This window comes from Myxocyprinus asiaticus, chromosome 4, assembly GCF_019703515.2.
Source record: "Myxocyprinus asiaticus isolate MX2 ecotype Aquarium Trade chromosome 4, UBuf_Myxa_2, whole genome shotgun sequence".
NCBI lineage: Eukaryota > Metazoa > Chordata > Actinopteri > Cypriniformes > Catostomidae > Myxocyprinus > Myxocyprinus asiaticus.
In genome coordinates, this window is record NC_059347.1 from 1,495,740 (window position 1) to 1,516,029 (window position 20,290).

At 37.7% G+C, this 20,290-nt stretch overlaps 2 protein-coding genes across 3 annotated transcripts in view; both read right to left on the reverse strand.

Moving 5' to 3' along the window:
- The window catches only part of abl1 (c-abl oncogene 1, non-receptor tyrosine kinase), a 60,208-nt gene extending 51,391 nt beyond the window's left edge, over positions 1-8,817 (reverse strand). Inside the window, exon 1 of the mRNA XM_051689012.1 lies at positions 7,430-8,817. Coding sequence (XP_051544972.1) covers positions 7,430-7,565 — 136 coding nt within the window. The 5' untranslated portion in view covers positions 7,566-8,817. The remainder of the gene's footprint in view (positions 1-7,429) is intronic.
- A 459-nt stretch (positions 8,818-9,276) lies between these two features.
- On the reverse strand, positions 9,277-19,207 carry LOC127436006 (exosome complex component RRP4-like). 2 transcript variants are annotated; one of them, XM_051689895.1, is made up of 9 exons: positions 19,041-19,207; positions 16,846-16,947; positions 16,625-16,670; positions 16,458-16,547; positions 16,036-16,101; positions 15,838-15,906; positions 11,720-11,896; positions 11,507-11,635; positions 9,277-9,442 (listed from the first exon to the last, which is right to left on the reverse strand). In XM_051689895.1, the coding sequence occupies exons 1-9, from the start codon at positions 19,166-19,168 to the stop codon at positions 9,362-9,364; spliced, it is 888 nt and encodes a 295-aa protein (XP_051545855.1). In that variant the 5' UTR covers positions 19,169-19,207; the 3' UTR covers positions 9,277-9,361. The 2 variants fall into 2 exon arrangements, with proteins under 2 accessions (XP_051545855.1, XP_051545848.1); XM_051689888.1 differs by having other exon boundaries at positions 16,771-16,947.
- Between the last annotated feature and the right edge of the window lie 1,083 nt (positions 19,208-20,290).

The window sequence follows — 20,290 nt, forward strand, 5'->3', positions numbered from 1 at the left end:
GTAGTCTCCTCAAAATCTGTCAGGTTTTTGTCAGAAGAACCCAAGCGCAGGCAGTCAGAGCTCTTTTACAAGTCTTTATTAAGACAAAAAACACAAAAAGACAGAAAACTTGCATGAGAGGGAAACCTGAATACAAAACAAACTAGACAAATGAATTATTAGCAAGAGAACAAAACAAAAGCACTTGGACCTGAATCTAATAACAGAAAACTGAATTAAAAAGTAGTGCTAACAATCAAACCGACTGGGAACAAGACAGAGAGAAAATCTGACACAAGACAGAGCGCACAAGGGAAATATAAAGGGAGAGAAATCACGAGGGTAACGAGGGAACACAGGTGGGGACCATAAACTAATAATCAAACAGGTAACAAGGAAAACGAGAGGGCGGAGTTATTACTAAAGACAAGACAGACATGAATGCACAAGAAAATGAGAAAACACAAAACCAAGTGCCTGGACTCAGCCACAGAGTAAAACCAACTGAAGAGGCTGAATCCAGACACAAGACATAAAACAGACATACAACACGTACTACATGTCGGGGCTCTGCCACAAAGGAAAAAAAACAAAACAAAAAAAACTAAGGGCAGAACACTGACAAGTCAACTCGTCCAGCAGGTGAACTGAAATAGTTTGTGATGTCGCGAATGTTTTCTTTCTCTTTGAGCAAATCAACAATAAACTCTTCATCACTGCTGCAGCTGGTAGAGAAATCAGTTTTCTTTTTTTGATCTGCTTGTCAAGTATTTCTTCTTCTCATCTGTCATAGGCAGAGGTAAGACCAGCTGAAAGGTGTGTTGAGCCACCTACTGTACCTAGGTCAAATTAGCCTAGTTTCCATCCACCTTTCGCGCTATTTTGTTATCGACAAAGTAAAAATGCTTAAAAAAAAATGTTTGCGACATTTGCCGTCTTCTGCCCGTTTCCATTCAAATGACCTTTTATCGATAAAATTGGTGTGCGTGATGACATCATGCCTAAAAAAACACTTTGTCACATAAGTTTTGGTTTATCGCAGAAGAAATCTGCCCTTAAGTCGTTTCCATACAGAAATGTGTGTTTATCGCTAATTCACCTCCCACATGTCCCTAATTTTTTTTCCTCCGAAGGAAAATATCAGGATTTACATATGATACATTCCTGACATTCAAGAGGCTATTTTGAACAATCATCTAAAGCATTGCCATCTCAACTGCATTATGTCCCGCATATTTCTCCAGCAACGTTTAATGACCAACTGAACTTGATTATCATCTCAAATTAATTTTATTGTCATAATGCAATTTATATTTTCTGAAGAAGCTCAACAAATGCGATCCGATGTAAAGAGGATTAGATTTAAAATATTGAAACGTTTTAAAATGTTCAAAAGCTCGTTTTCTGAAAGTGGACAAATAGTTCTGATCGTTTATAGTCTTGAAAAAAGTCTAGAACATTCTGAGAATGTCATTCAGCCGACTTTATTCATCTACAGAACAGGGAAAGGCTAATTTAAGTTTGTGTAAAGAAAAGGCTAATATTGTGGGCTAATTCCGTGACTGCCGTCTATTATTTTGAATGGTGTGTAAAAGCAACTTTAATAAATAAACGGATGTCTACCATGATTAAATTAATCACAAACAGTGGCCATTCATTTGTTCTCCGTGCACTTGTCGATGTGAATGATATGAGATATTTGTGTTGAGACTCCTGGAAGTGTCATGATTGCAGCATCAGATCTATATGACATCAAGATCAATCCATAATCATGTACAATAAATTGGCTTTCAAGGATGTATACCTTGTCATGATTAACACAGGCTAACGATTGGGGTAAATTCTGTCATGTGGCACTATATTTTTGCATTAATGCCAGTTTTTTTGACAAAAAGTGTTTCCAAACCAGTTTTTCACAACATGTGAATTATCAACATAGAGTTTATGCGCTAGAGTTAAACGAAAAAATATTATGTCGACACTTTTTTCGCAAAAAAATCCTTGGATGGAAACTTAGTTATTGATTGTCATTTAGCGCCACCAATTGTAAAGGTGTGAATGTGCTAACGGCGGTCATTTGCGACGCTTTCTATGTGCAAGGGCCATTCGTCTGTGATTCACCTCTCATAATCGTGTCGCCTTTGGTGTGAAAAGGCCTTAAGTAGCTAGATTCAGTCTCGTATTTTACAGCGTGTTGTGTCTCGTGAGTGCACACTCTGAAGGAAATTGGCCTGATTTGGCTGCAGTAGGTCCTTGAGCCGTGATATGCCATAATTACGTTGACAATGCATTTAACGAAATCAACTTTGATTTTGCTTAAACATTTCCACGGACTGTTTTATAACATTCTCCATTTTAAAGCATGGCTACAGACCAGTAACACGCCTGTTGGATGTCTGTTAACAGAAGGTAAAAGTGTTGCAAAACTCGAGAGCTTGTAGATTTGAATTTGAGAATGTGTACAATAAATATTTGTACAAGCAAGTCAATACACATTATACAAGTCAAAGTTTCCTTTTTTCTTTGTTCCGTGTATTGCATGTCCAAAGATAAGATCTAGGCACTCCATTTTCATTTCATGTCTCTTTTAGGGTGCTTTTACACTTGGTTCGCTTGCTCAGACCGAAACAGAGTTTGTTTCCTCCCCCCTCCCTCCTGTCAATGTAGACATCATATTTTCTGGGTCCGAACCGCGGTCCGATTGCATCATTAACTTGAGTACAAGCAGCAGCTGTTTACCACTGTTACTAGGTAACTCAAGAAGACATCAGCATCACTGTGTTATTTATCTCTTTGGATTTACCACCAAAATTTACATGCAAAGAACGACACTTGTGTTTGTCTGCCGCAAACCCACAGATGCATTGCAAATAGGGCTGCAACTAACTATTATTTTGATAATCGAATAATCTAACGAATATTAGAACGATTATTCGGCGATAATTGCAACGATTAATCATTAGCTCTTAACCGATTATTCAGCTTGTGCCCGACTTAAAAGGTTGTATTAAACATGCTTACTAACAATAAAGAGGACAAAATCATCTTTTAGAAATACCTCTAAATAACATTCACTGAATTAAAGGGGAAAAATACTTTTAAGTTTAATTCAGTACAGAAATTCACTGCAAGAAATCCTATTGTTATCAAGTGTTGTTTTCCATTTAAAATGGTCTAAAAATCCTTAAAACAAGATACATTTACTTGAGAAGCAACATATAAGGTATTTAGACTGTATCTTAAATATAAGTGTATTTTGTATATAATTGCATTTTTTTAAGTGTGTGCTCGATGGATGAGCGTCCCGTGACAGAGTGTGCATCAGCTGGGTGCAGTTTCAATCTCTCCCCCTTAGATCGGGACATTCACACAACTCATAGAAGAGGCGCTGACCGCACAGAGAAATGACCGTTTCAGAGTTTGAAGTTATTTACATGATCTGCTTCTGTATTATTTGAAGTTTAATAAAGCTATAACACATTAAATATAACTGCATTAAAGATGTAACACCGGGAACACCTCCGGCTCCACTTATTCCACAACGAGAGTGCTTCTGTATTTACTTATTTTGTATTTTTGCATTATATTTCCCTCATACTTTGTGATCTACATCAGCTGAAGCTGTTTGGAAAGTTTAGAGTTCATCTGGACTGTGAGCTGTGTAATTCTTCCTCTCCTCAGTCAGTCATGAACTGCAGTGCTACTCTCACACATCATCATTAGAGTTTAATGTGACCTCATGTTACGTTAAATGACATCAAACGACTGTTTGACAACGAACATTTTTGTCCACAATTTTTTATTTGTTTGTTGATAACGTCAACTAATCGTTTCAGCCCTAGTTGCAAGAGATGTGAAGCATGAGATCTGCTCTTTGAAGGTGATTTATTTGAACACAAGCCAGTACGAGCAATGCATTATACCATAATAACTGTGATCTGGAGCCTGCAAACATGCAAATTATGTCATCAACAGTAGTTCATTTTCGCGATTTGGTACAGTTGCGTTCATATCAACAGCAAACCGTACCTGAGTTCACATGAACCGTCCCACAGACCACCTTCTCAAGCGGACTAAGGTGCGGTTCTCAGGTGTGCACCCGAGTTCGGAAAACTCCATTCGCATCATCCAAACTAAACAAACTTTGACGTCATTCGAACCCGGGTGCACACCAAAAGTGCTTGTGTGAAAGCACCCTTAATATCCTTTGTTATTTACAGTCAGTTGGTGATCAAAAAGATAAAAAGTAACATTCATTCTAATCATACATAGCATGGATGAGGAAAAAACAACTGCACAACTTCATAACAACCTCCGCGGTTCTATCATAGAAAGAGCATAATGGTAAACTAGCATGTTATGACAGTGAGTCACTGTTTGTGGATACCATACCCTTCATTCCAAAGGGATGTTTAGTGTAAAACATGTTGAAGATTAGTGGACAGGTGGTCAATTCATTAAGTGATGAGCTGTTTCTTCACAAAAGCAGTTTATTCAGCACACTGAAACATCTGCTCCATAGATATTATTCAAAAACTGCCCACAGAATGTCTATGGGACCGCCGCGTTATGCTATTTTATGCTTGTAGGCTCCCCTTGCTAGAAGGGCTCTGATGTGCACTGCTCATTGAACCATAAACATCTGTTGGAGGAGCTGCCGTTCTCTTAAAGAGACAGTACCAATTTAGTGCTTGTTATCCATATCAATGTAAACTCAATGTAAATCACACAAGTGCATATAAAATTGTTACAAAATGTAGTAATGTAGTAAGTGTAATAAATATGTAAATACATAAAATATTTAAAGGCACAATCATATATTATGAAATATTTTAACTTCAGAAACCACTGTAAATATTGACAATATTATCGGCCGATATTAGCCTTTCACCGATATATTGGTATCGGTGTAAATGTTTACCGATATGCGCATATATGAAAACCTTTTTTCAGAACATATAATGCAGAAAACAATGCTTTAGAATTGGTGTCACTACGTAGTTTGTCCAGCAGAGCGCACTCCAACTCCACAGTTTACAGAGCTGTCTCTGAGCTGACCGTGGCTCTGCAGACAGGGCAGAGTTCAACGGTAAGTTGCTAACTAGTTTGTGAAATACAGGTGCATCTCAATAAATTAAAATGTCGTGGAAAAGTTACTGAAATAAATGAATTCAACTCAAATTGTGAAACTTGTGTATTAAATAAATTCAATGCACACAGACTGAAGTAGTTTAAGTCTTTGGTTCTTTTAATTGTGATGATTTTGGCTCACATTTAACAAAAACCCACCAATTCACTATCTCAACAAATTAGAATACATCATAAGACCAATAAAAAAAACATTTTTAGTGAATTGTTGGCCTTCTGGAAAGTATGTTCATTTACTGTATATGTACTCAATACTTGGTAGGGGCTCCTTTTGCTTTAATTACATAGATTCTCTATGGGGTTCAGGTCTGGTGAGTTTGCTGGCCAGTCAAGCACACCTACACCATGGTCATTTAACCAACTTTTGATGCTTTTGGCAGTGTGGGCAGGTGCCAAATCCTGCTGGAAAATGAAATCAGCATCTTTAAAAAGCTGGTCAGCAGAAGGAAGCATGAAGTGCTCCAAAATTTCTTGGTAAACGGGTGCAGTGACTTTGGTTTTCAAAAAACACAATGGACCAACACCAGCAGATGACACTGCACCCCAACTCATCACAGACTGTGGAAACTTAACACTGGACTTCAAACAACTTGGGCTATGAGCTTCTCCACCCTTCCTCCAGACTCTAGGACCTTGGTTTCCAAATGAAATACAAAACTTGCTCTCATCTGAAAAGAGGACTTTGGACCACTGGGCAACAGTCCAGTTCTTCTTCTCCTTAGCCCAGGTAAGACAACTCTGACGTTGTCTGTGGTTCAGGAGTGGCTTAACAAGAGGAATACAACAACTGTAGTCAAATTCCTTGACACGTCTGTGTGTGGTGGCTCTTAATGCTTTGACCCCAGCCTCAGTCCATTCCTTGTGCAGTTCACCCAAATTCTTGAATCGATTTTGCTTGACAATCCTCATAAGGCTGCGGTTCTCTCAGTTGGTTGTGCATCTTTTTCTTCCACACTTTTTCCTTCCACTCAACTTTCTGTTAACATGCTTGGATACAGCACTCTGTGAACAACCAGCTTCTTTGGCAATGAATGTTTGTGGCTTACCCTCCTTGTGAAGGGTGTCAGTGATTGTCTTCTGGACAACTGTCAGATCAGCAGTCTTCCCCATGATTGTGTAGCCTAGTGAACCAAACTGAGAGACCATTTTGAAGGCTCAGGAAACCTTTGCAGGTGTTTTGAGTTGATTAGCTCACTGGCATGTCACCATATTCTAATTTGTTGAGATAGTGAATTGGTGGGTTTTTGTTAAATGTGAGCCAAAATCATCACAATTAAAAGAACCATTTAAACTAAAACTACTTCAGTCTGTGTGCATTGAATTTATTTAATACACGAGTTTCACAATTTGAGTTGAATTACTGAAATAAATTAACTTTTCCACGACATTCTAATTTATTGAGATGCACCTGTACATACTGGAAAGTTAATAAACAATGACCCCATCATTTTCCCTTTTCAATTTAACTCATATAACGTTAACCCTGTCCTTGACAACCATGTCACTCATGTTTATCACACCTGTTTGCTATGTTAGCCAACTATAGTTTGTCAGTGCAGTCAGTAACGTAGCAGATTGAAAGGTAAACATCAGAGCATCTTTTTGCAGCTCAGCAGACAACAGTGCGGTGGTGGATTGTGTCTGTTGAGTGTTGATTTCACGCTACGCTGTTACCTAGTTGGTGAGACACAGTGCTGGTCCATCTTTTACTCTCCGTGACAACGAGCTTATAGCTAACTAGCTAATCATGTAGCTACTTTCACTGCTTGTCAGCTGAGTGGAAGCTAATGAGTAAACATGTATTCACCAAACTGTTTTGTTCAGGATTCACAGTTTGTTCCCTTCAACCGAACAATTCCAGTTGTTGCATTTATAAAATGTAATATTTAAAAGTCTGGTTTTACACCGTTGAAAGTTTCCCCTGAACATGTATATCAGAATACGGTGTAACACTGCTGCCGCTGTTTATCTCTTGTCTCAGCAGTATTGATATAGTCAGCATTTGACTGATATTAAACAGTACTGATGTTTATTTAGCTATTTATTTTATTTTTATTTATTCTTTATTTTAATGGTCAGCAACTGACTGATACTGAACATACAGTACTGATCTTTACTTTCTAGAAATCTACAGTGCTGAAAGTGCCTGAAATTGAAGAAGCACCCATATATATAAGTTCAACAAGAACACTGAGATGAACAGCAGTTTCATGTGATGCTCAACCATCAAACTGCTCCAACATCTCTCTATATCATTGCAAACACTCAAGGATTACTACTGTAGTAAAGTAAGTACACTCACCATGAACAGTGAACACATTGAAGTGTTGAGCTCCCTGCCGTGTGGTCTCTCTCTTCATGGCACCCTTGATGAAGGGCAGCGCTGGCAGACTCGGTCTCCTCTGGTCCCCAACAAACTTCCCCGGCTGCTGCCCCATAAGGGCATGAGTGATGACAGTCTGATGATGGAGTGAACGTCGTGTCCTCCTTCTTCAGTGGCACACGGGACGGTCCAGAGCAGAGTCCTCTGGTGATGGGACACAACTCTGACAGATCCCCGTGTGTATCATGCATTGACTGCTGAATGTGTGCGGAAAACTAATTCCTGACAGCTCGATTACTGATAATCACTCAAAAGTTACTGATTTTGCAATTAAAACGGCATAAAATAGAAGTAGAATGGTGTTTGAAGCACTATGGGGTGAATTTTAATTTCATTTTCACATATTAAATTCATAAAAGGTGATAACTGAATGCATTACAGTTAATTTACTGTGAATGTCAGACTTGCATCCATTTCTCAGAGGAAGGCCGCAGCCCAGATGACTGAAAATAAAGGCTATAATAATAACTGAGGAGGAGGAGGAGGATGAAGACACAGTCACCCTGATGACAATCTCTAGGTCAAACACATGACGAACTGTGTCACAACTAAGAAACTAAAATCAAAGAATGCACTCTGACCTGCTCGTGTGATGAGCTGTCAGTCATAGTGACGTAATCATTAATATTAATAACTCTGACACACCAGACACGTCAATCAACGAAGCAGATATCCTGATGTGCATGACATTTGAGTAAGCAATTATCTTCATTATTCATGTGACAGTCCAACTTGCATGTCAAAAAGATTTTGATCTGAATAAATGCAAAACTTTATAAAGCAGATGCTTATATGCGGTGGTTATTTGCCGTTTAGACTGTAGTGTCAATCATATGTGAATGATCAGTAGTTATTACACATCTGCATCAGCTTTGAACTTTATTAAGAATAAAGTTACCCCTCTTCAAAACAGCCGTTATGGGAGAGTTAAATGTAACATGTAAGTGTGAAATAAATATGAATCACTGTCTGAACACTCACAGGACCCCTCAAAAGTTCACCCGGACACTTTTATCCAGTTTAACTGTCCATGTGTGAGACTTTGATTTGTAGTGTTAGTTTGAGTTTGTTTTAGTTGTTAAAAGTCTCTCGTCACTTCCGCGTGCATCTCTCTCTCCTCAGTCGAGTATAAACTCTCACTTTCCCGCTCTTATTTATATCCTTTCGGCCGCTTTTCAGCACCGATCACCCGCTGGATTCGGTCGCAGAGTTTTTAATGTCATCTCTCCTCATGTCTTCACTTTATTTCCTATTTTTCATTACTTTTCTTGCAGACGCTCGTCGTCGCAGGAACCGCCATATTTACGCACGCGAGAAGCGCTGGTGACGTCACACGCCGCGCTCTTCCGCTAACATTCAGTTCGATTTCCTACTCGAACCAAAACCGCTTTTCTACACATATAATCACCATTATGAACTCAAAGTCTTCTGAAGTTTATTTTGCTGTTTGTAAAATGATGATGATTAATCCTATGATTTTTGACCAATCTTTAGAAAGAATTACATGGTATTAATTTGGTCATCATATTTAACATCAAGCAATTAATAACAGCAAATACAAGTTTGAGAACTAACTCAGTTCATCACTACAAATCCACTACATTTCTAACAGATAAACTACTAATTCCATTAAAAGAAATGATTGTGTAATAATATTTAATGTCTGTCAAAGCACTCTTTTTTAAAATGTCCATTGAGATTCTTTAGCGGACATTGAGGGCTTTTTTATTTTGATAAGCAACAATAAAGCAATTGTTTTTCTGACAAATGTATTTATTCAAAAGTTTTAAGCATATAAATCATTTGTTACATTTCAATCACGAAAAGGCTGAATCAGAATTATTTTGTTCTTTAGTCTTCGTGCTCAACCAGGCGCTGTCGTGTCTCGAGGATGATCTCCTCCATGATCTCTGGCTTTAGGATATCTTTAATCTACAAGGAAACACACACAGACACACACACACACACACACACAGTTTAATAGGAGAAAGCCAGGTCAATTTATTCCGATATGAACATCCATTCAGAGTTCAGAAGGCTGAAGGGCCAATCACACTAACAGTGATTTGATCACTAAAGGTCACCCAGTCACTGTACTGCCAGTTGTATTGGCCGTTCTTGCTGATGTCACTCTGATGTTATGGTGGGCTGCACAACTGGACACAAACTTTTTTGTATTTGCTAACATTATACTTTGTATTTTATTTCCCTGGAATTAGTTTTTAAAAACGAGATGGTTTATAATCCAGATGCTGAGAGAGTGACAGAAGATTTGTCATCTTCTCTCTTCTTGCTATCGTAATCCACCGCTCTCCATTTTTTTCTTCTTTTGGAAAACTGTGAAAGCGTAATGGTGAATATTGTCTTTTGCTGTTGTATCAAACAGATACGCAAAAATGAAATATTCTGCGGTCTCCCATTCACCGCTATACAAGTTTAACCTGCTATCGTTTACTTCCGAATCCAAACCCGGATATGTGAAAAGGGTCCACCTCCTGTAAAAATCAGGTGTCAATCTAACTTGACAATGAATCAGTTTTCTTGTAGCTAATAATGGAGATTCTTGAGGGGAGAGTGATTGTACATAAACTGCAAGAGTGCTCAATGCATCATGAACAAGATGAATTTATCACAACCCCTTTCAACATCTAATCATGAACAGAATATGAATTAAAGATTTCTACAATTCAATTTCAGTAGTAAAAATGTGAATTCTTGGCAATGTTAATTTCAGATATCTACAATGTGAATTTAACTTGTAAAAAAAAGCCTTTTAAGACATAATTACTCTTCAATTTAAAGCTATTTGAAATACTGAATTCAACGTTAAAAATACTGATATAAAATTTAGCATCCGCACTTGCAACTATGTAATTATTCATTGATATAAAAAATACTTTACTAGTAGCTATAGCTTATATGTGACAATGGGATTTCAACTATTAATTATATAATTATATACTGCATTAATTATAGATATGGGTTATTTTTATCAGGAGTGAATGACAGGTCATTGTGAAATTCTGCTAGTGAAAATGATTTTACAAAGGTCAATAATAATGTACTTTATGTGCATTTCAGTGAATAATGAAGGCATTTTTTTATGTAAGAAGTAGAAAAGTACCAGTGTAGAGTTCAAATCTAATTAATGACATGAAGAATTAGCATTTTTACTAGTGAAAACGTACTTATCAGAATGAGCTTTACTGCCAAGGAATTTGTCTTGTTGACAGAAGCTTCCAGTGCACAAACAATACAGCAACAAGATAATAAAACATAAAATAAAAAGTGAATAGAAAATATAAGTATATATACCGTGTGTGTGTATATATATATATATATATATTTGTATGTACAATATACAAATCTGTTATATACAGATGCGAGGGAATGTATGGCAGAAGAGGTATGGTATGTTGGATAAATATAAATAGACTAAGCTGTGTATTGCACATAATTACTGCACAATGGGGCAGTTTTAACTGTTCATGAGATGGATAGCCTGAGGGGAAAAAAACTGTTCCTGTGTGTGTGTGTGTGTGTATATATATATATATATATATATATATACACATACATACATACACACACACACACACACACACACACACACACACACAGTATGTAATTCATATCCTGCACATGATTAAATGTCGATAATAAACAATCCTAATGTATGAATCAAACTCGCTCAGAATGGTGACAGTTTCTGACACTGTTTTCCATGCATCATTTTTAATTATAAATACCTGCATGACAAATCATGTAAAACAACGAAATTATTTCCTCCATCATGCAGACACTCGACTACAGTCTCTCACAGGAGAGGGGTCATGTGAGCTTCACTGTTACTGTATCATGTCACTTCTCATTGCATGTTTGCTCTCGCTCATGACTTCTGGTCACTCTTCTGCGACTGCAGATCGCTGTCAGTGTGAACAGCCCTTCAGCAATCCGGTTTTGATGGGTTAATCATGAAATGGTGAGTGACAGCACCTGGTGTGTAAGGGAGGATTCATAGCAGTACAGCACACTTGTGTCATATAGCAGAACCTTATGAGCTGACAGAGCCAACAAACAGTTCCTCAACCTGGAGATCACCTCTCGATCCGACAGAGACACGGGCTGATAGAGTGTGAAAGACAACACCATTACAGATCTCCAAATCTAAACTGCAAAACTGAAAGCCATCAAAAGCAGAAGTCTGACCTCCATGCTGGTGTAATACCCTCCCGCCTCCTCGTCCTGATTTCCTGGTGTGGGATACAGCCACACGTAACCGTTGTTCCCCAGGATTATAGAAGCTCCGCACGGTAGATTGTGGAAATGAGTTTTCTGTCTCTTCACTAAAGATGGTGACACTTGCACCAGCACACCCTGACCCAGCTGGAAACACAACACCACCAAACATCTTTTTAGAAACATTTAAAAACATTCGAATAAATATTTTTCATGAATTGAGTAAATTTGAGTATATTAGGAGGACTGGGTGATATGGCTACGAACATTTTCTCTCAACATTGTTCGGCATGTTGACAATATTAAATACATAACTCAATAATTATGTACTTCCTCTAAAATGGCACACTAGAATAAAAACCTAAATAAAAATCAGACTGTGGATGTGACGATTATGAAATTTGCCTGATGATTGTCAAAAAAATATTGTGATTATGACAATTATTTGTCTGTTTTAGGGCTTTCGCGATTAGACCAATGAATTGTCATCCTTCTTAAGGTGAATGTGTGCTTCAAACACCTTCAGAAGTCATTTATTCATATTTAACTTGGAATCATATAAAAAAAAGAAAGAAAAAGAGATGAAAAATAATATTTTAAATATTTAAAAATGCTTAAAATATCCATCTTTTTGGTCAACTTTAGTCTTGGTCCATTTTACATTTACACTGTTGTTTTTGGAACTCAGCAACCTGAATGGTTATATTATTACTGTATGCAATAATAAAATATTTCTGTCGTAATTTCTTCACTTTCACACATTATTTTATAGCTCTCAGATTAAGCCCGCAAGCCCTTATTTCTCATGATAATGTTTAACCTTTTCTTAATTCTATCATCTCCACAGAAATAGAGTAAGCATGCCTCTCCTCCTCTGTGTCTCATTAACACTGCTTGTATGAACCCACAATGACCAAGAACATTTGCCGTTACATGGTTAAATTAAAGTGAAGCGCTTTTTGTTCACTATCAAATCCTCATTTGCATTTTCGCTGGAGTTTGGTGCGAACGCACCGTTCATGGCATTTATATTTTTCACTTAAAATTCCCTTATTTGGACAGTAAAATGTGATTAGAATTTGAAGGGCACAATAATTGCTGTTTTTTTTCAAACAACTGTGATCAGATGATTTTTATCACAAAAGGCCTTGAGGAACCTTCATTTTAGCCATTATAGCCAAATAGATTCTAAATGTTTAATGCATGTAAAAACAATCTAGTTATAAAATAATGAAGGCACATTTTCCACAGTTTTTCACTAAATAAACAAAAGGAATACAGTGCATCCGGAAAGTATTCACAGCGCTTCACTTTTTCCACATTTTGTTATGTTACAGCCTTATTCCAAAATGGATTAAATTCATTATTTTCTTCAAAATTCTACAAACAATACCCCATAATGACAACATGAAAGAAGTTTGTTTGAAATCTTTGCAAATTTATTAAAAATAAAAAACGAAAAAAATCACATGTACATAAGTATTCACAGCCTTTGCTCAATACTTTGTTGAAGCACCTTTGGCACCAATTACAGCCTCAAGTCTTTTTGAGTATGATGCTACAAGCTTGGCACACCTATTTTTGGGCAGTGTCTCCCATTCTTCTTTGCAGGACCTCTCAAGCTCCATCAGGTTGGATGGGGTGTGTCGGTGCACAGCCATTTTCAGATCTCTCCAGAGATGTTCAGTCGGGTTCAAGTCTGGGCTCTGGCTGGGCCACTCAAGGACATTCACAGAGTTGTCCCATAGCCACTCCTTTGTTATCTTGGCTGTGTGCTTAGGGTCGTTGTCCTGTTGGAAGATGAACCTTCGCCCCAGTCTGAGGTCCAGAGTGCTCTGGAGCAGGTTTTCATCAAGGATGTCTCTGTACATTGCTGCATTCATCTTTCCCTCGATCCTGACTAGTCTCCCAGTTCCTGCCGCTGAAAAACATCCCCACAGCATGATGCTGCCACTACCATGCTTCACTGTAGGGATGGTATTGGCCAGGTGATGAGCGGTGTCTGGTTTCCTCCAGACATGACGCTTGCTATTCAAGCCAAAGAGTTCAATCTTTGTTTCTCATGGTCTGAGAGTCCTTCAGGTGCCTTTTGGCAAACTCCAGGCGGGCTGTCATGTGCCTTTTACTGAGGAGTGGCTTCCGTCTGGCCACTCTACCATACAGGCCTGATTGGTGGAGTGCTGCAGAGATGGTTGTTCTTCTGGAAGGTTCTCCTCTCTCCACAGAGAAATGCTGGAGCTCTGTCAGAGTGACCATCGGGTTCTTGGTCACCTCCCTGACTAAGGCCCTTCTCCCCCGATCGCTCTGTTTGGCCGGGCGGCCAGCTCTAGGAAGAGTCCTAGTGGTTCCAAACTTCTTCCATTTACGGATGATGGAGGCCACTGTGCTCATTGGGACCTTCAATGCTGCAGAAATTTTTCTGTACCCATCCCCAGATCTGTGCCTCGATACAATCCTGTCTCTGAGGTCTACAGATAATTCCTTGGACTTCATGGCTTGGTTTGTGCTCTGACATGCACTGTTAACTGTGGGACCTTATATAGACAAGTGTGTGCCTTTCCAAATCATGTCCAATCAACTGAATTTACCACTGGTGGACTCCAATCAAGTTGTAGAAACATCTCAAGGATGATCAGTGGAAACAGGATGCACCGGAGCTCAATTTTGAGTGTCATGGCAAAGGCTGTGAATACTTATGTACATGTGATTTTCTTTTCATTTTTTATTTTTAATAAATTTGCTAAGATTTCAAACAAACTTCTTTCACATTGTCATTATGGGGTATTGTTTGTAGAATTTTGAGGAAAATAATGAATTTAATCCATTTTGGAATAAGGCTGTAACATAACAAAATGTGGAAAAAGTGAAGCGCTGTGAATACTTTCCGGATGCACTGTATTTAATTAAAATCTCATTTATATGCAGCAAAACTAAAAACAATATTTGCCTACATTGATTTGAACTAAAACAAGTAGTGCAAAAACTACAAATTCACTAATTTATTTATTAAAAATCAGGTTGAATATTATTGTATTACTGTATTTTTATTGTAGGATTTCATTATAAGATTTTAAGATTATTATTTAAACTTTATTGTATTTTATTTTAGATTATTGATATAATACCATATATTTTTATTATACAAACAAATTTAATCCTTAAAATATGATTATTTTTATAATTATTAGATTACAATTTTTTAAAATAATAATTATTAAAAAATAAAGCATTTAGACAATACAAAAAGTGGCTCAGAAGTCTAAATATTGTTTGTTTTATTTCAATATCATTGGACCCAATTATTGGCCTACATCCCTCTGCTCTATTTTAAATTGTTGGTCTATGTATTCGTGTGTCAGATGGACTCTTTTGGAGCTTCGAACTAGTTAACTAGGCTTATAGTCATAAGCGCTGTGTTTTTAGCATGCTGTGTCAAGTTAAATGTGGTTTGAAACTTTGAAAAACGTGTCTGGAGATCTCTGCTTTCTGTTGTGCTCCGTCCAGCTGTCTTTGAGCGTAAAAATGCGGCTGTGGAAGACTGTGTTTACTGCTGCTTTTGTGTGTTGCATGTACAGCTGGAGTTGCGCTGACTGCCCCCTAATGCCACATCAAGGTGATACATCAAGCTTGAATTGCTCCGATGGTTGGAACATTCCTTATTACGGAAATTACGTACAGATCAGGGGCATAATTCATTGTGTTCATTTCTTTAACACGTTATTTTTCATATAATTAATTGCACTGAATTAACAATTATTAATAATAACAATTTGAGGATAAGATTTGTTTAGTGTTATATTGTTTTACATATACACTCTGTATTTCTGTCTCCTTCACCTGGAGCTTTTATTTTGCTGGAAAACTAAAGGTGCAGTGTGTATTTCAGTTTAACGTTCCTCATTACAAATCTAGTGAAGCTCTATCATCTTAATTTTACATTGCCAGAAAAATCATCGCAAAAATATCATGAATATTCAATATCTAGCCCAGGCATACTATACAATGTCTTCAATTCCTATCATACAGGTTTCAGTTTTAATGCAGTGACATGAGCACTACGAGAGAGACGTTAGGGACATCGTTCTTACCTTTCCGTACTTCAAACTGCGTGTGTGCAGAGAAAGAGCTCCATCTGAAAATACAGACTGAACCTCTGCCTGAGAAATATTAAAGAAAACAATAATAATAAACACTGAAGAAGTATAAGCAAGTGGCTGATACAGTCCGGTTTGATTCTTTCTATTTCTTCTAAAATAGATGAGTGAATGAATATGTTATCAGGATACACTGATGAGATCTCCTTCCTGAAGATAATCTCTCATGGCCAGCTCATCTTCAGCCGATCGTCTTCTCTGAGAGAAAATAAACACAAAACTGCATCTTGAGCAGGTTACATTTGCAATCACACAATTCTCCATTCGTCTCTGTGTGGTGTGAAATACTGACATACATGCTCTGAACTCATCTCACATGCCTGCCGTGAGAACTACTGCAAACAACTAATGAGAGAAATATATGCGTATAATGAAGTGTGTAACTCCTGCACCACCGAATGGAATTGCACACATAAACATTGTTTGAAAACAGTCTTCCAGATAAGCAGGGTAACAGAGTCGTGTGGGGGTCCGGATCACCCTGTCTGGGTTTATTTTGACCAGCTGATTTTACATAATCTCTTATCAATGTCAGATGTACACCTGCTCCTCACCAGTTCTCCTCCAGGTAGATTGACTGACGACAGCAGGAGCACAGAATCCAGACGGGAATTCGTCTCCACTTTCCATCGTTTCTGCTGCACCTAAATGACACACGCACACATCAGAAGAGAACTTCCATCACACAGAAACAAATCCAGCATGAATCATCACCACAAACCTCTGTAATTCTGCCAACAATCACATCACCAACTTCACCATTGTATCTGAAAGAGTAAAAACACAGTTCAGCACTGATATGAATGAACTCTTATTGTGCTGTTTTGTGATTTTATTAACTGAATGCTGTTATTACTATTTTGTTACCTTTCCTGGCATTTATTTGTGTCACTGCTGTTTTGTGTATGTGTTGATATCATAATGTGGTGTTTAGGTGTTGACCTGGTCTTAAGTGGTTTCACACAGATGAGTTTATTGACTCGTTCTACCTCTCCAGCCACTGACGCTGTGAGCCGCTCTTCATCCATGTAGGTGCCATGACCCCTGATGAGGAGGAGGAAGGTCTTCACAATCACACATGATTTCACATACAGGTTGTGTCTCAAACATACATGCTGCCTACCTGGACAGCAACTTTGGGCATCATACATGCAGATACAAAACAGGGTTTATAAACCTTTAATTCTACTCAAATGTCTATGACTTATCCATCACAATGTCTTGATATTTAGGTCACACTCATTTTTTCTGTCCAGATCAATCAAGTTAATCACACATTAACCTTCCTTTTGATTATGGGTAATTTTTAAATACTACATGGTTTTTAGTACGGTAACCAAACTTTGTCAAGACTATCAAAAAATGCATAATATGTTTATTTCTTTGATTATTTTTTTTTTAGTTTATGTTTTAATTTAGTTGAATTTTTTTAAGAGATTTAACCATTTAAAAAAAACTCCTACATCAATTACGTTCAATTTTGACCCGCGTATCAACTGTGTCTTTACACATGATATTATGTATACTCATGATATCTATGCAATAGATTTTGCTTAAAAACACTTTTCTTACATTTAGCCTCTTTTCCGTACTCTCACACACACTTTTTATTGTCTCCCACTAGGACTGTATCTTGTTTACTATGGAGTTATGTGTCACAATTCTGCGAGCACAAAATTATATTTTTAGTGCGCAAGATTTTATTTTGAGCACACAAAAATGTTCTGCGTGCACAAGATAAATAAAAACGTATTTTGCACATGTGTGAACTCAGTTTAGTAATGTATCTTCTTGCAAAGATGAATTCACTTCGAGCAAACAAAAATCTATTTTGCAGTTGAATAAAGTTTATTTGAATGTGAATTTGCACAGAATTCTGAAATGTCACCATACATGTTTTGAGTCTTAAATGTGAATAAAATAAGGCAGTTTCTCTGGCGCATAAGGTGAATAATGTGCCATACTTTCAGCCAATCAGAGATGAGGTGGTTCATTTTGATTGGCTGGCTAGACCACAGATCATACTGCTGATAAAAACAGGAGGAAGAGGAGAAGGGATAGTTTATTTTCAAGAAAGGAAATGTGTAACACTATGACCATATGAAAGCAGCTCTTTTGTTGACAACTGTTTTTATTGAACCTTTATGAAATATATATTTTTTAGTCTGTACACTGCCAATAGATTTGATAAACTAGATTACTATCTGTCTCTTAGTTTGGTCTATGTTAGCATTTGGTTCTCTAGGTTACCAAGTTACACTTATGTAGCTACTAGCTTGGCCATGTTAGCTACCACTTTCATCTGAAATTATATTAATTTAATCTCTCCTGCCTGTAAAGCACTTTTAGACTAACGTAATAGTGCAGTTATGGGGGAATTTAATTTGACTTCTATCTATCCCACAGGATATTCTGAGAGATCAGTTTATTAAAAGAAATGTGACCAGATTACAGTCTATCATGGATCTGCAACCACTGATCCTTCTTCTTCTCTTTGTTATTATTATAGGAAATATAATTTTCTTTAATGAACGTTATTTTGTCCACCTTCTTTCGTGTGTCCTCTCCCATCTTTTCAACATCCTCGTGTATTATAAATATTATAATATAAATATTGCCTACATTAACATATTATATTCTTAATAATAAATCAGCAAAGCTAGCTAGAAAAGTAGTTTTTTGTTGTTGTTGTTGTTGTTGTTTTTACTTTTCTTAAATAATGATTATGTTGCAAGGAAAGTATTTTAATACCATTTCCTTGATGGTTACAACACTTGACATTTTCTAAATCATCATATTTTAGTAGAAAATGCTTTTTAAAAATGTGTGAAACGAACATAGACACGTGTTTTTAAAAGATTTCTTAATTTTGTCATCTCAGACCACCTTACATGTCAATGACCGTAGGAACCAAAGTGTTGTCTAGGTAGGCAGCTCAGAAGTGTTCGGGACGCAGCCAAAGACAAAATTTCCCTCCACGTTTACAAAACTAACATAATAAATGACAAACTCACACTATCACTCAAACAAGTCACTGCAGATGGTGATAGCCACTGAAAAACACTTTTAAAGATTCATAATATTCAATCAGCAGCAGCACACACTTAAGTTATTCACCCGTATCTGCACCTGTTTACCTCATGAACCCGGTGTCTGATGTGATGATATCACCAGGAACCACCAGATGTTTGCTGTCCAGCTGAGTTTGTGATGTTGCCAGTGATATGTGTTTGTGAACAGTTGGCAATCTCATATCCACCGCCATGCTCTCACATGAGATCAAGCCAAAATGGCAGAAAGCTTCCGACTTTCATAATAAAAGACTCTAAAACCCAGCTGTGTCTTTCAGTCACAATTCACCCATGATCTAACACCGAATAACTACACGATTTACGCAGTGTGTTATGTCAATTTCAATACATTTTTGTCATTTGGTAATTACCGCTGCAGTTAAATATGTGAACTTTTATTTTGTAACCATTCAATGAGTGTCCAGCAGAGGGAGACGTTGTGTTAGTTTAACATCACGTGCAGTGTCCAGCAGAGGAAGACATTGCGTTAGTTTAACATCACGTGCAGTGTCCAGCAGAGGGAGACATTGCGTTAGTTAAACAACACGTACAGTGTCCAGCAGAGGAAGACATTGCGTTAGTTTAACATCACGTGCAGTGTCCAGCAGAGGGAGACATTGCGTTAGTTAAACAACACGTACAGTGTCCAGCAGAGGAAGACATTGCGTTAGTTTAACATCACGTGCAGTGTCCAGCAGAGGGAGACATTGCGTTAGTTTAACATCACGTGCAGTGTCCAGCAGAGGGAGACATTGCATTAGTTTAACATCACGTGCAGTGTCCAGCAGAGGGAGACATTGCGTTAGTTAAACAACACGTACAGTGTCCAGCAGAGGAAGACATTGCGTTAGTTTAACATCACGTGCAGTGTCCAGCAGAGGGAGACATTGCATTAGTTTAACATCACGTGCAGTGTCCAGCAGAAGGAGACATTGCGTTAGTTTAACATCACGTGCAGTGTCCAGCAGAGGGAGACATTGCATTAGTTTAACATCACGTGCAGTGTCCAGCAGAGGGAGACATTGCGTTAGTTTAACATCACGTGCAGTGTCCAGCAGAGGGAGACATTGCATTAGTTTAACATCATGTGCAGTGTCCAGCAGAGGGAGATTTACAGTGTCCAGCAGAGGGAGACACTGCGTTAGTTAAACAACACGTACAGTGTCCAGCAGAGGGAGACATTGCGTTAGTTAAACAACACGTACAGTGTCCAGCAGAGGGAGACGTTGTGTTAGTTTAACAACACGTACAGTGTCCAGCAGAGGGAGACATTGCGTTAGTTAAACAACATGTACAGTGTCCAGCAGAGGGAGACA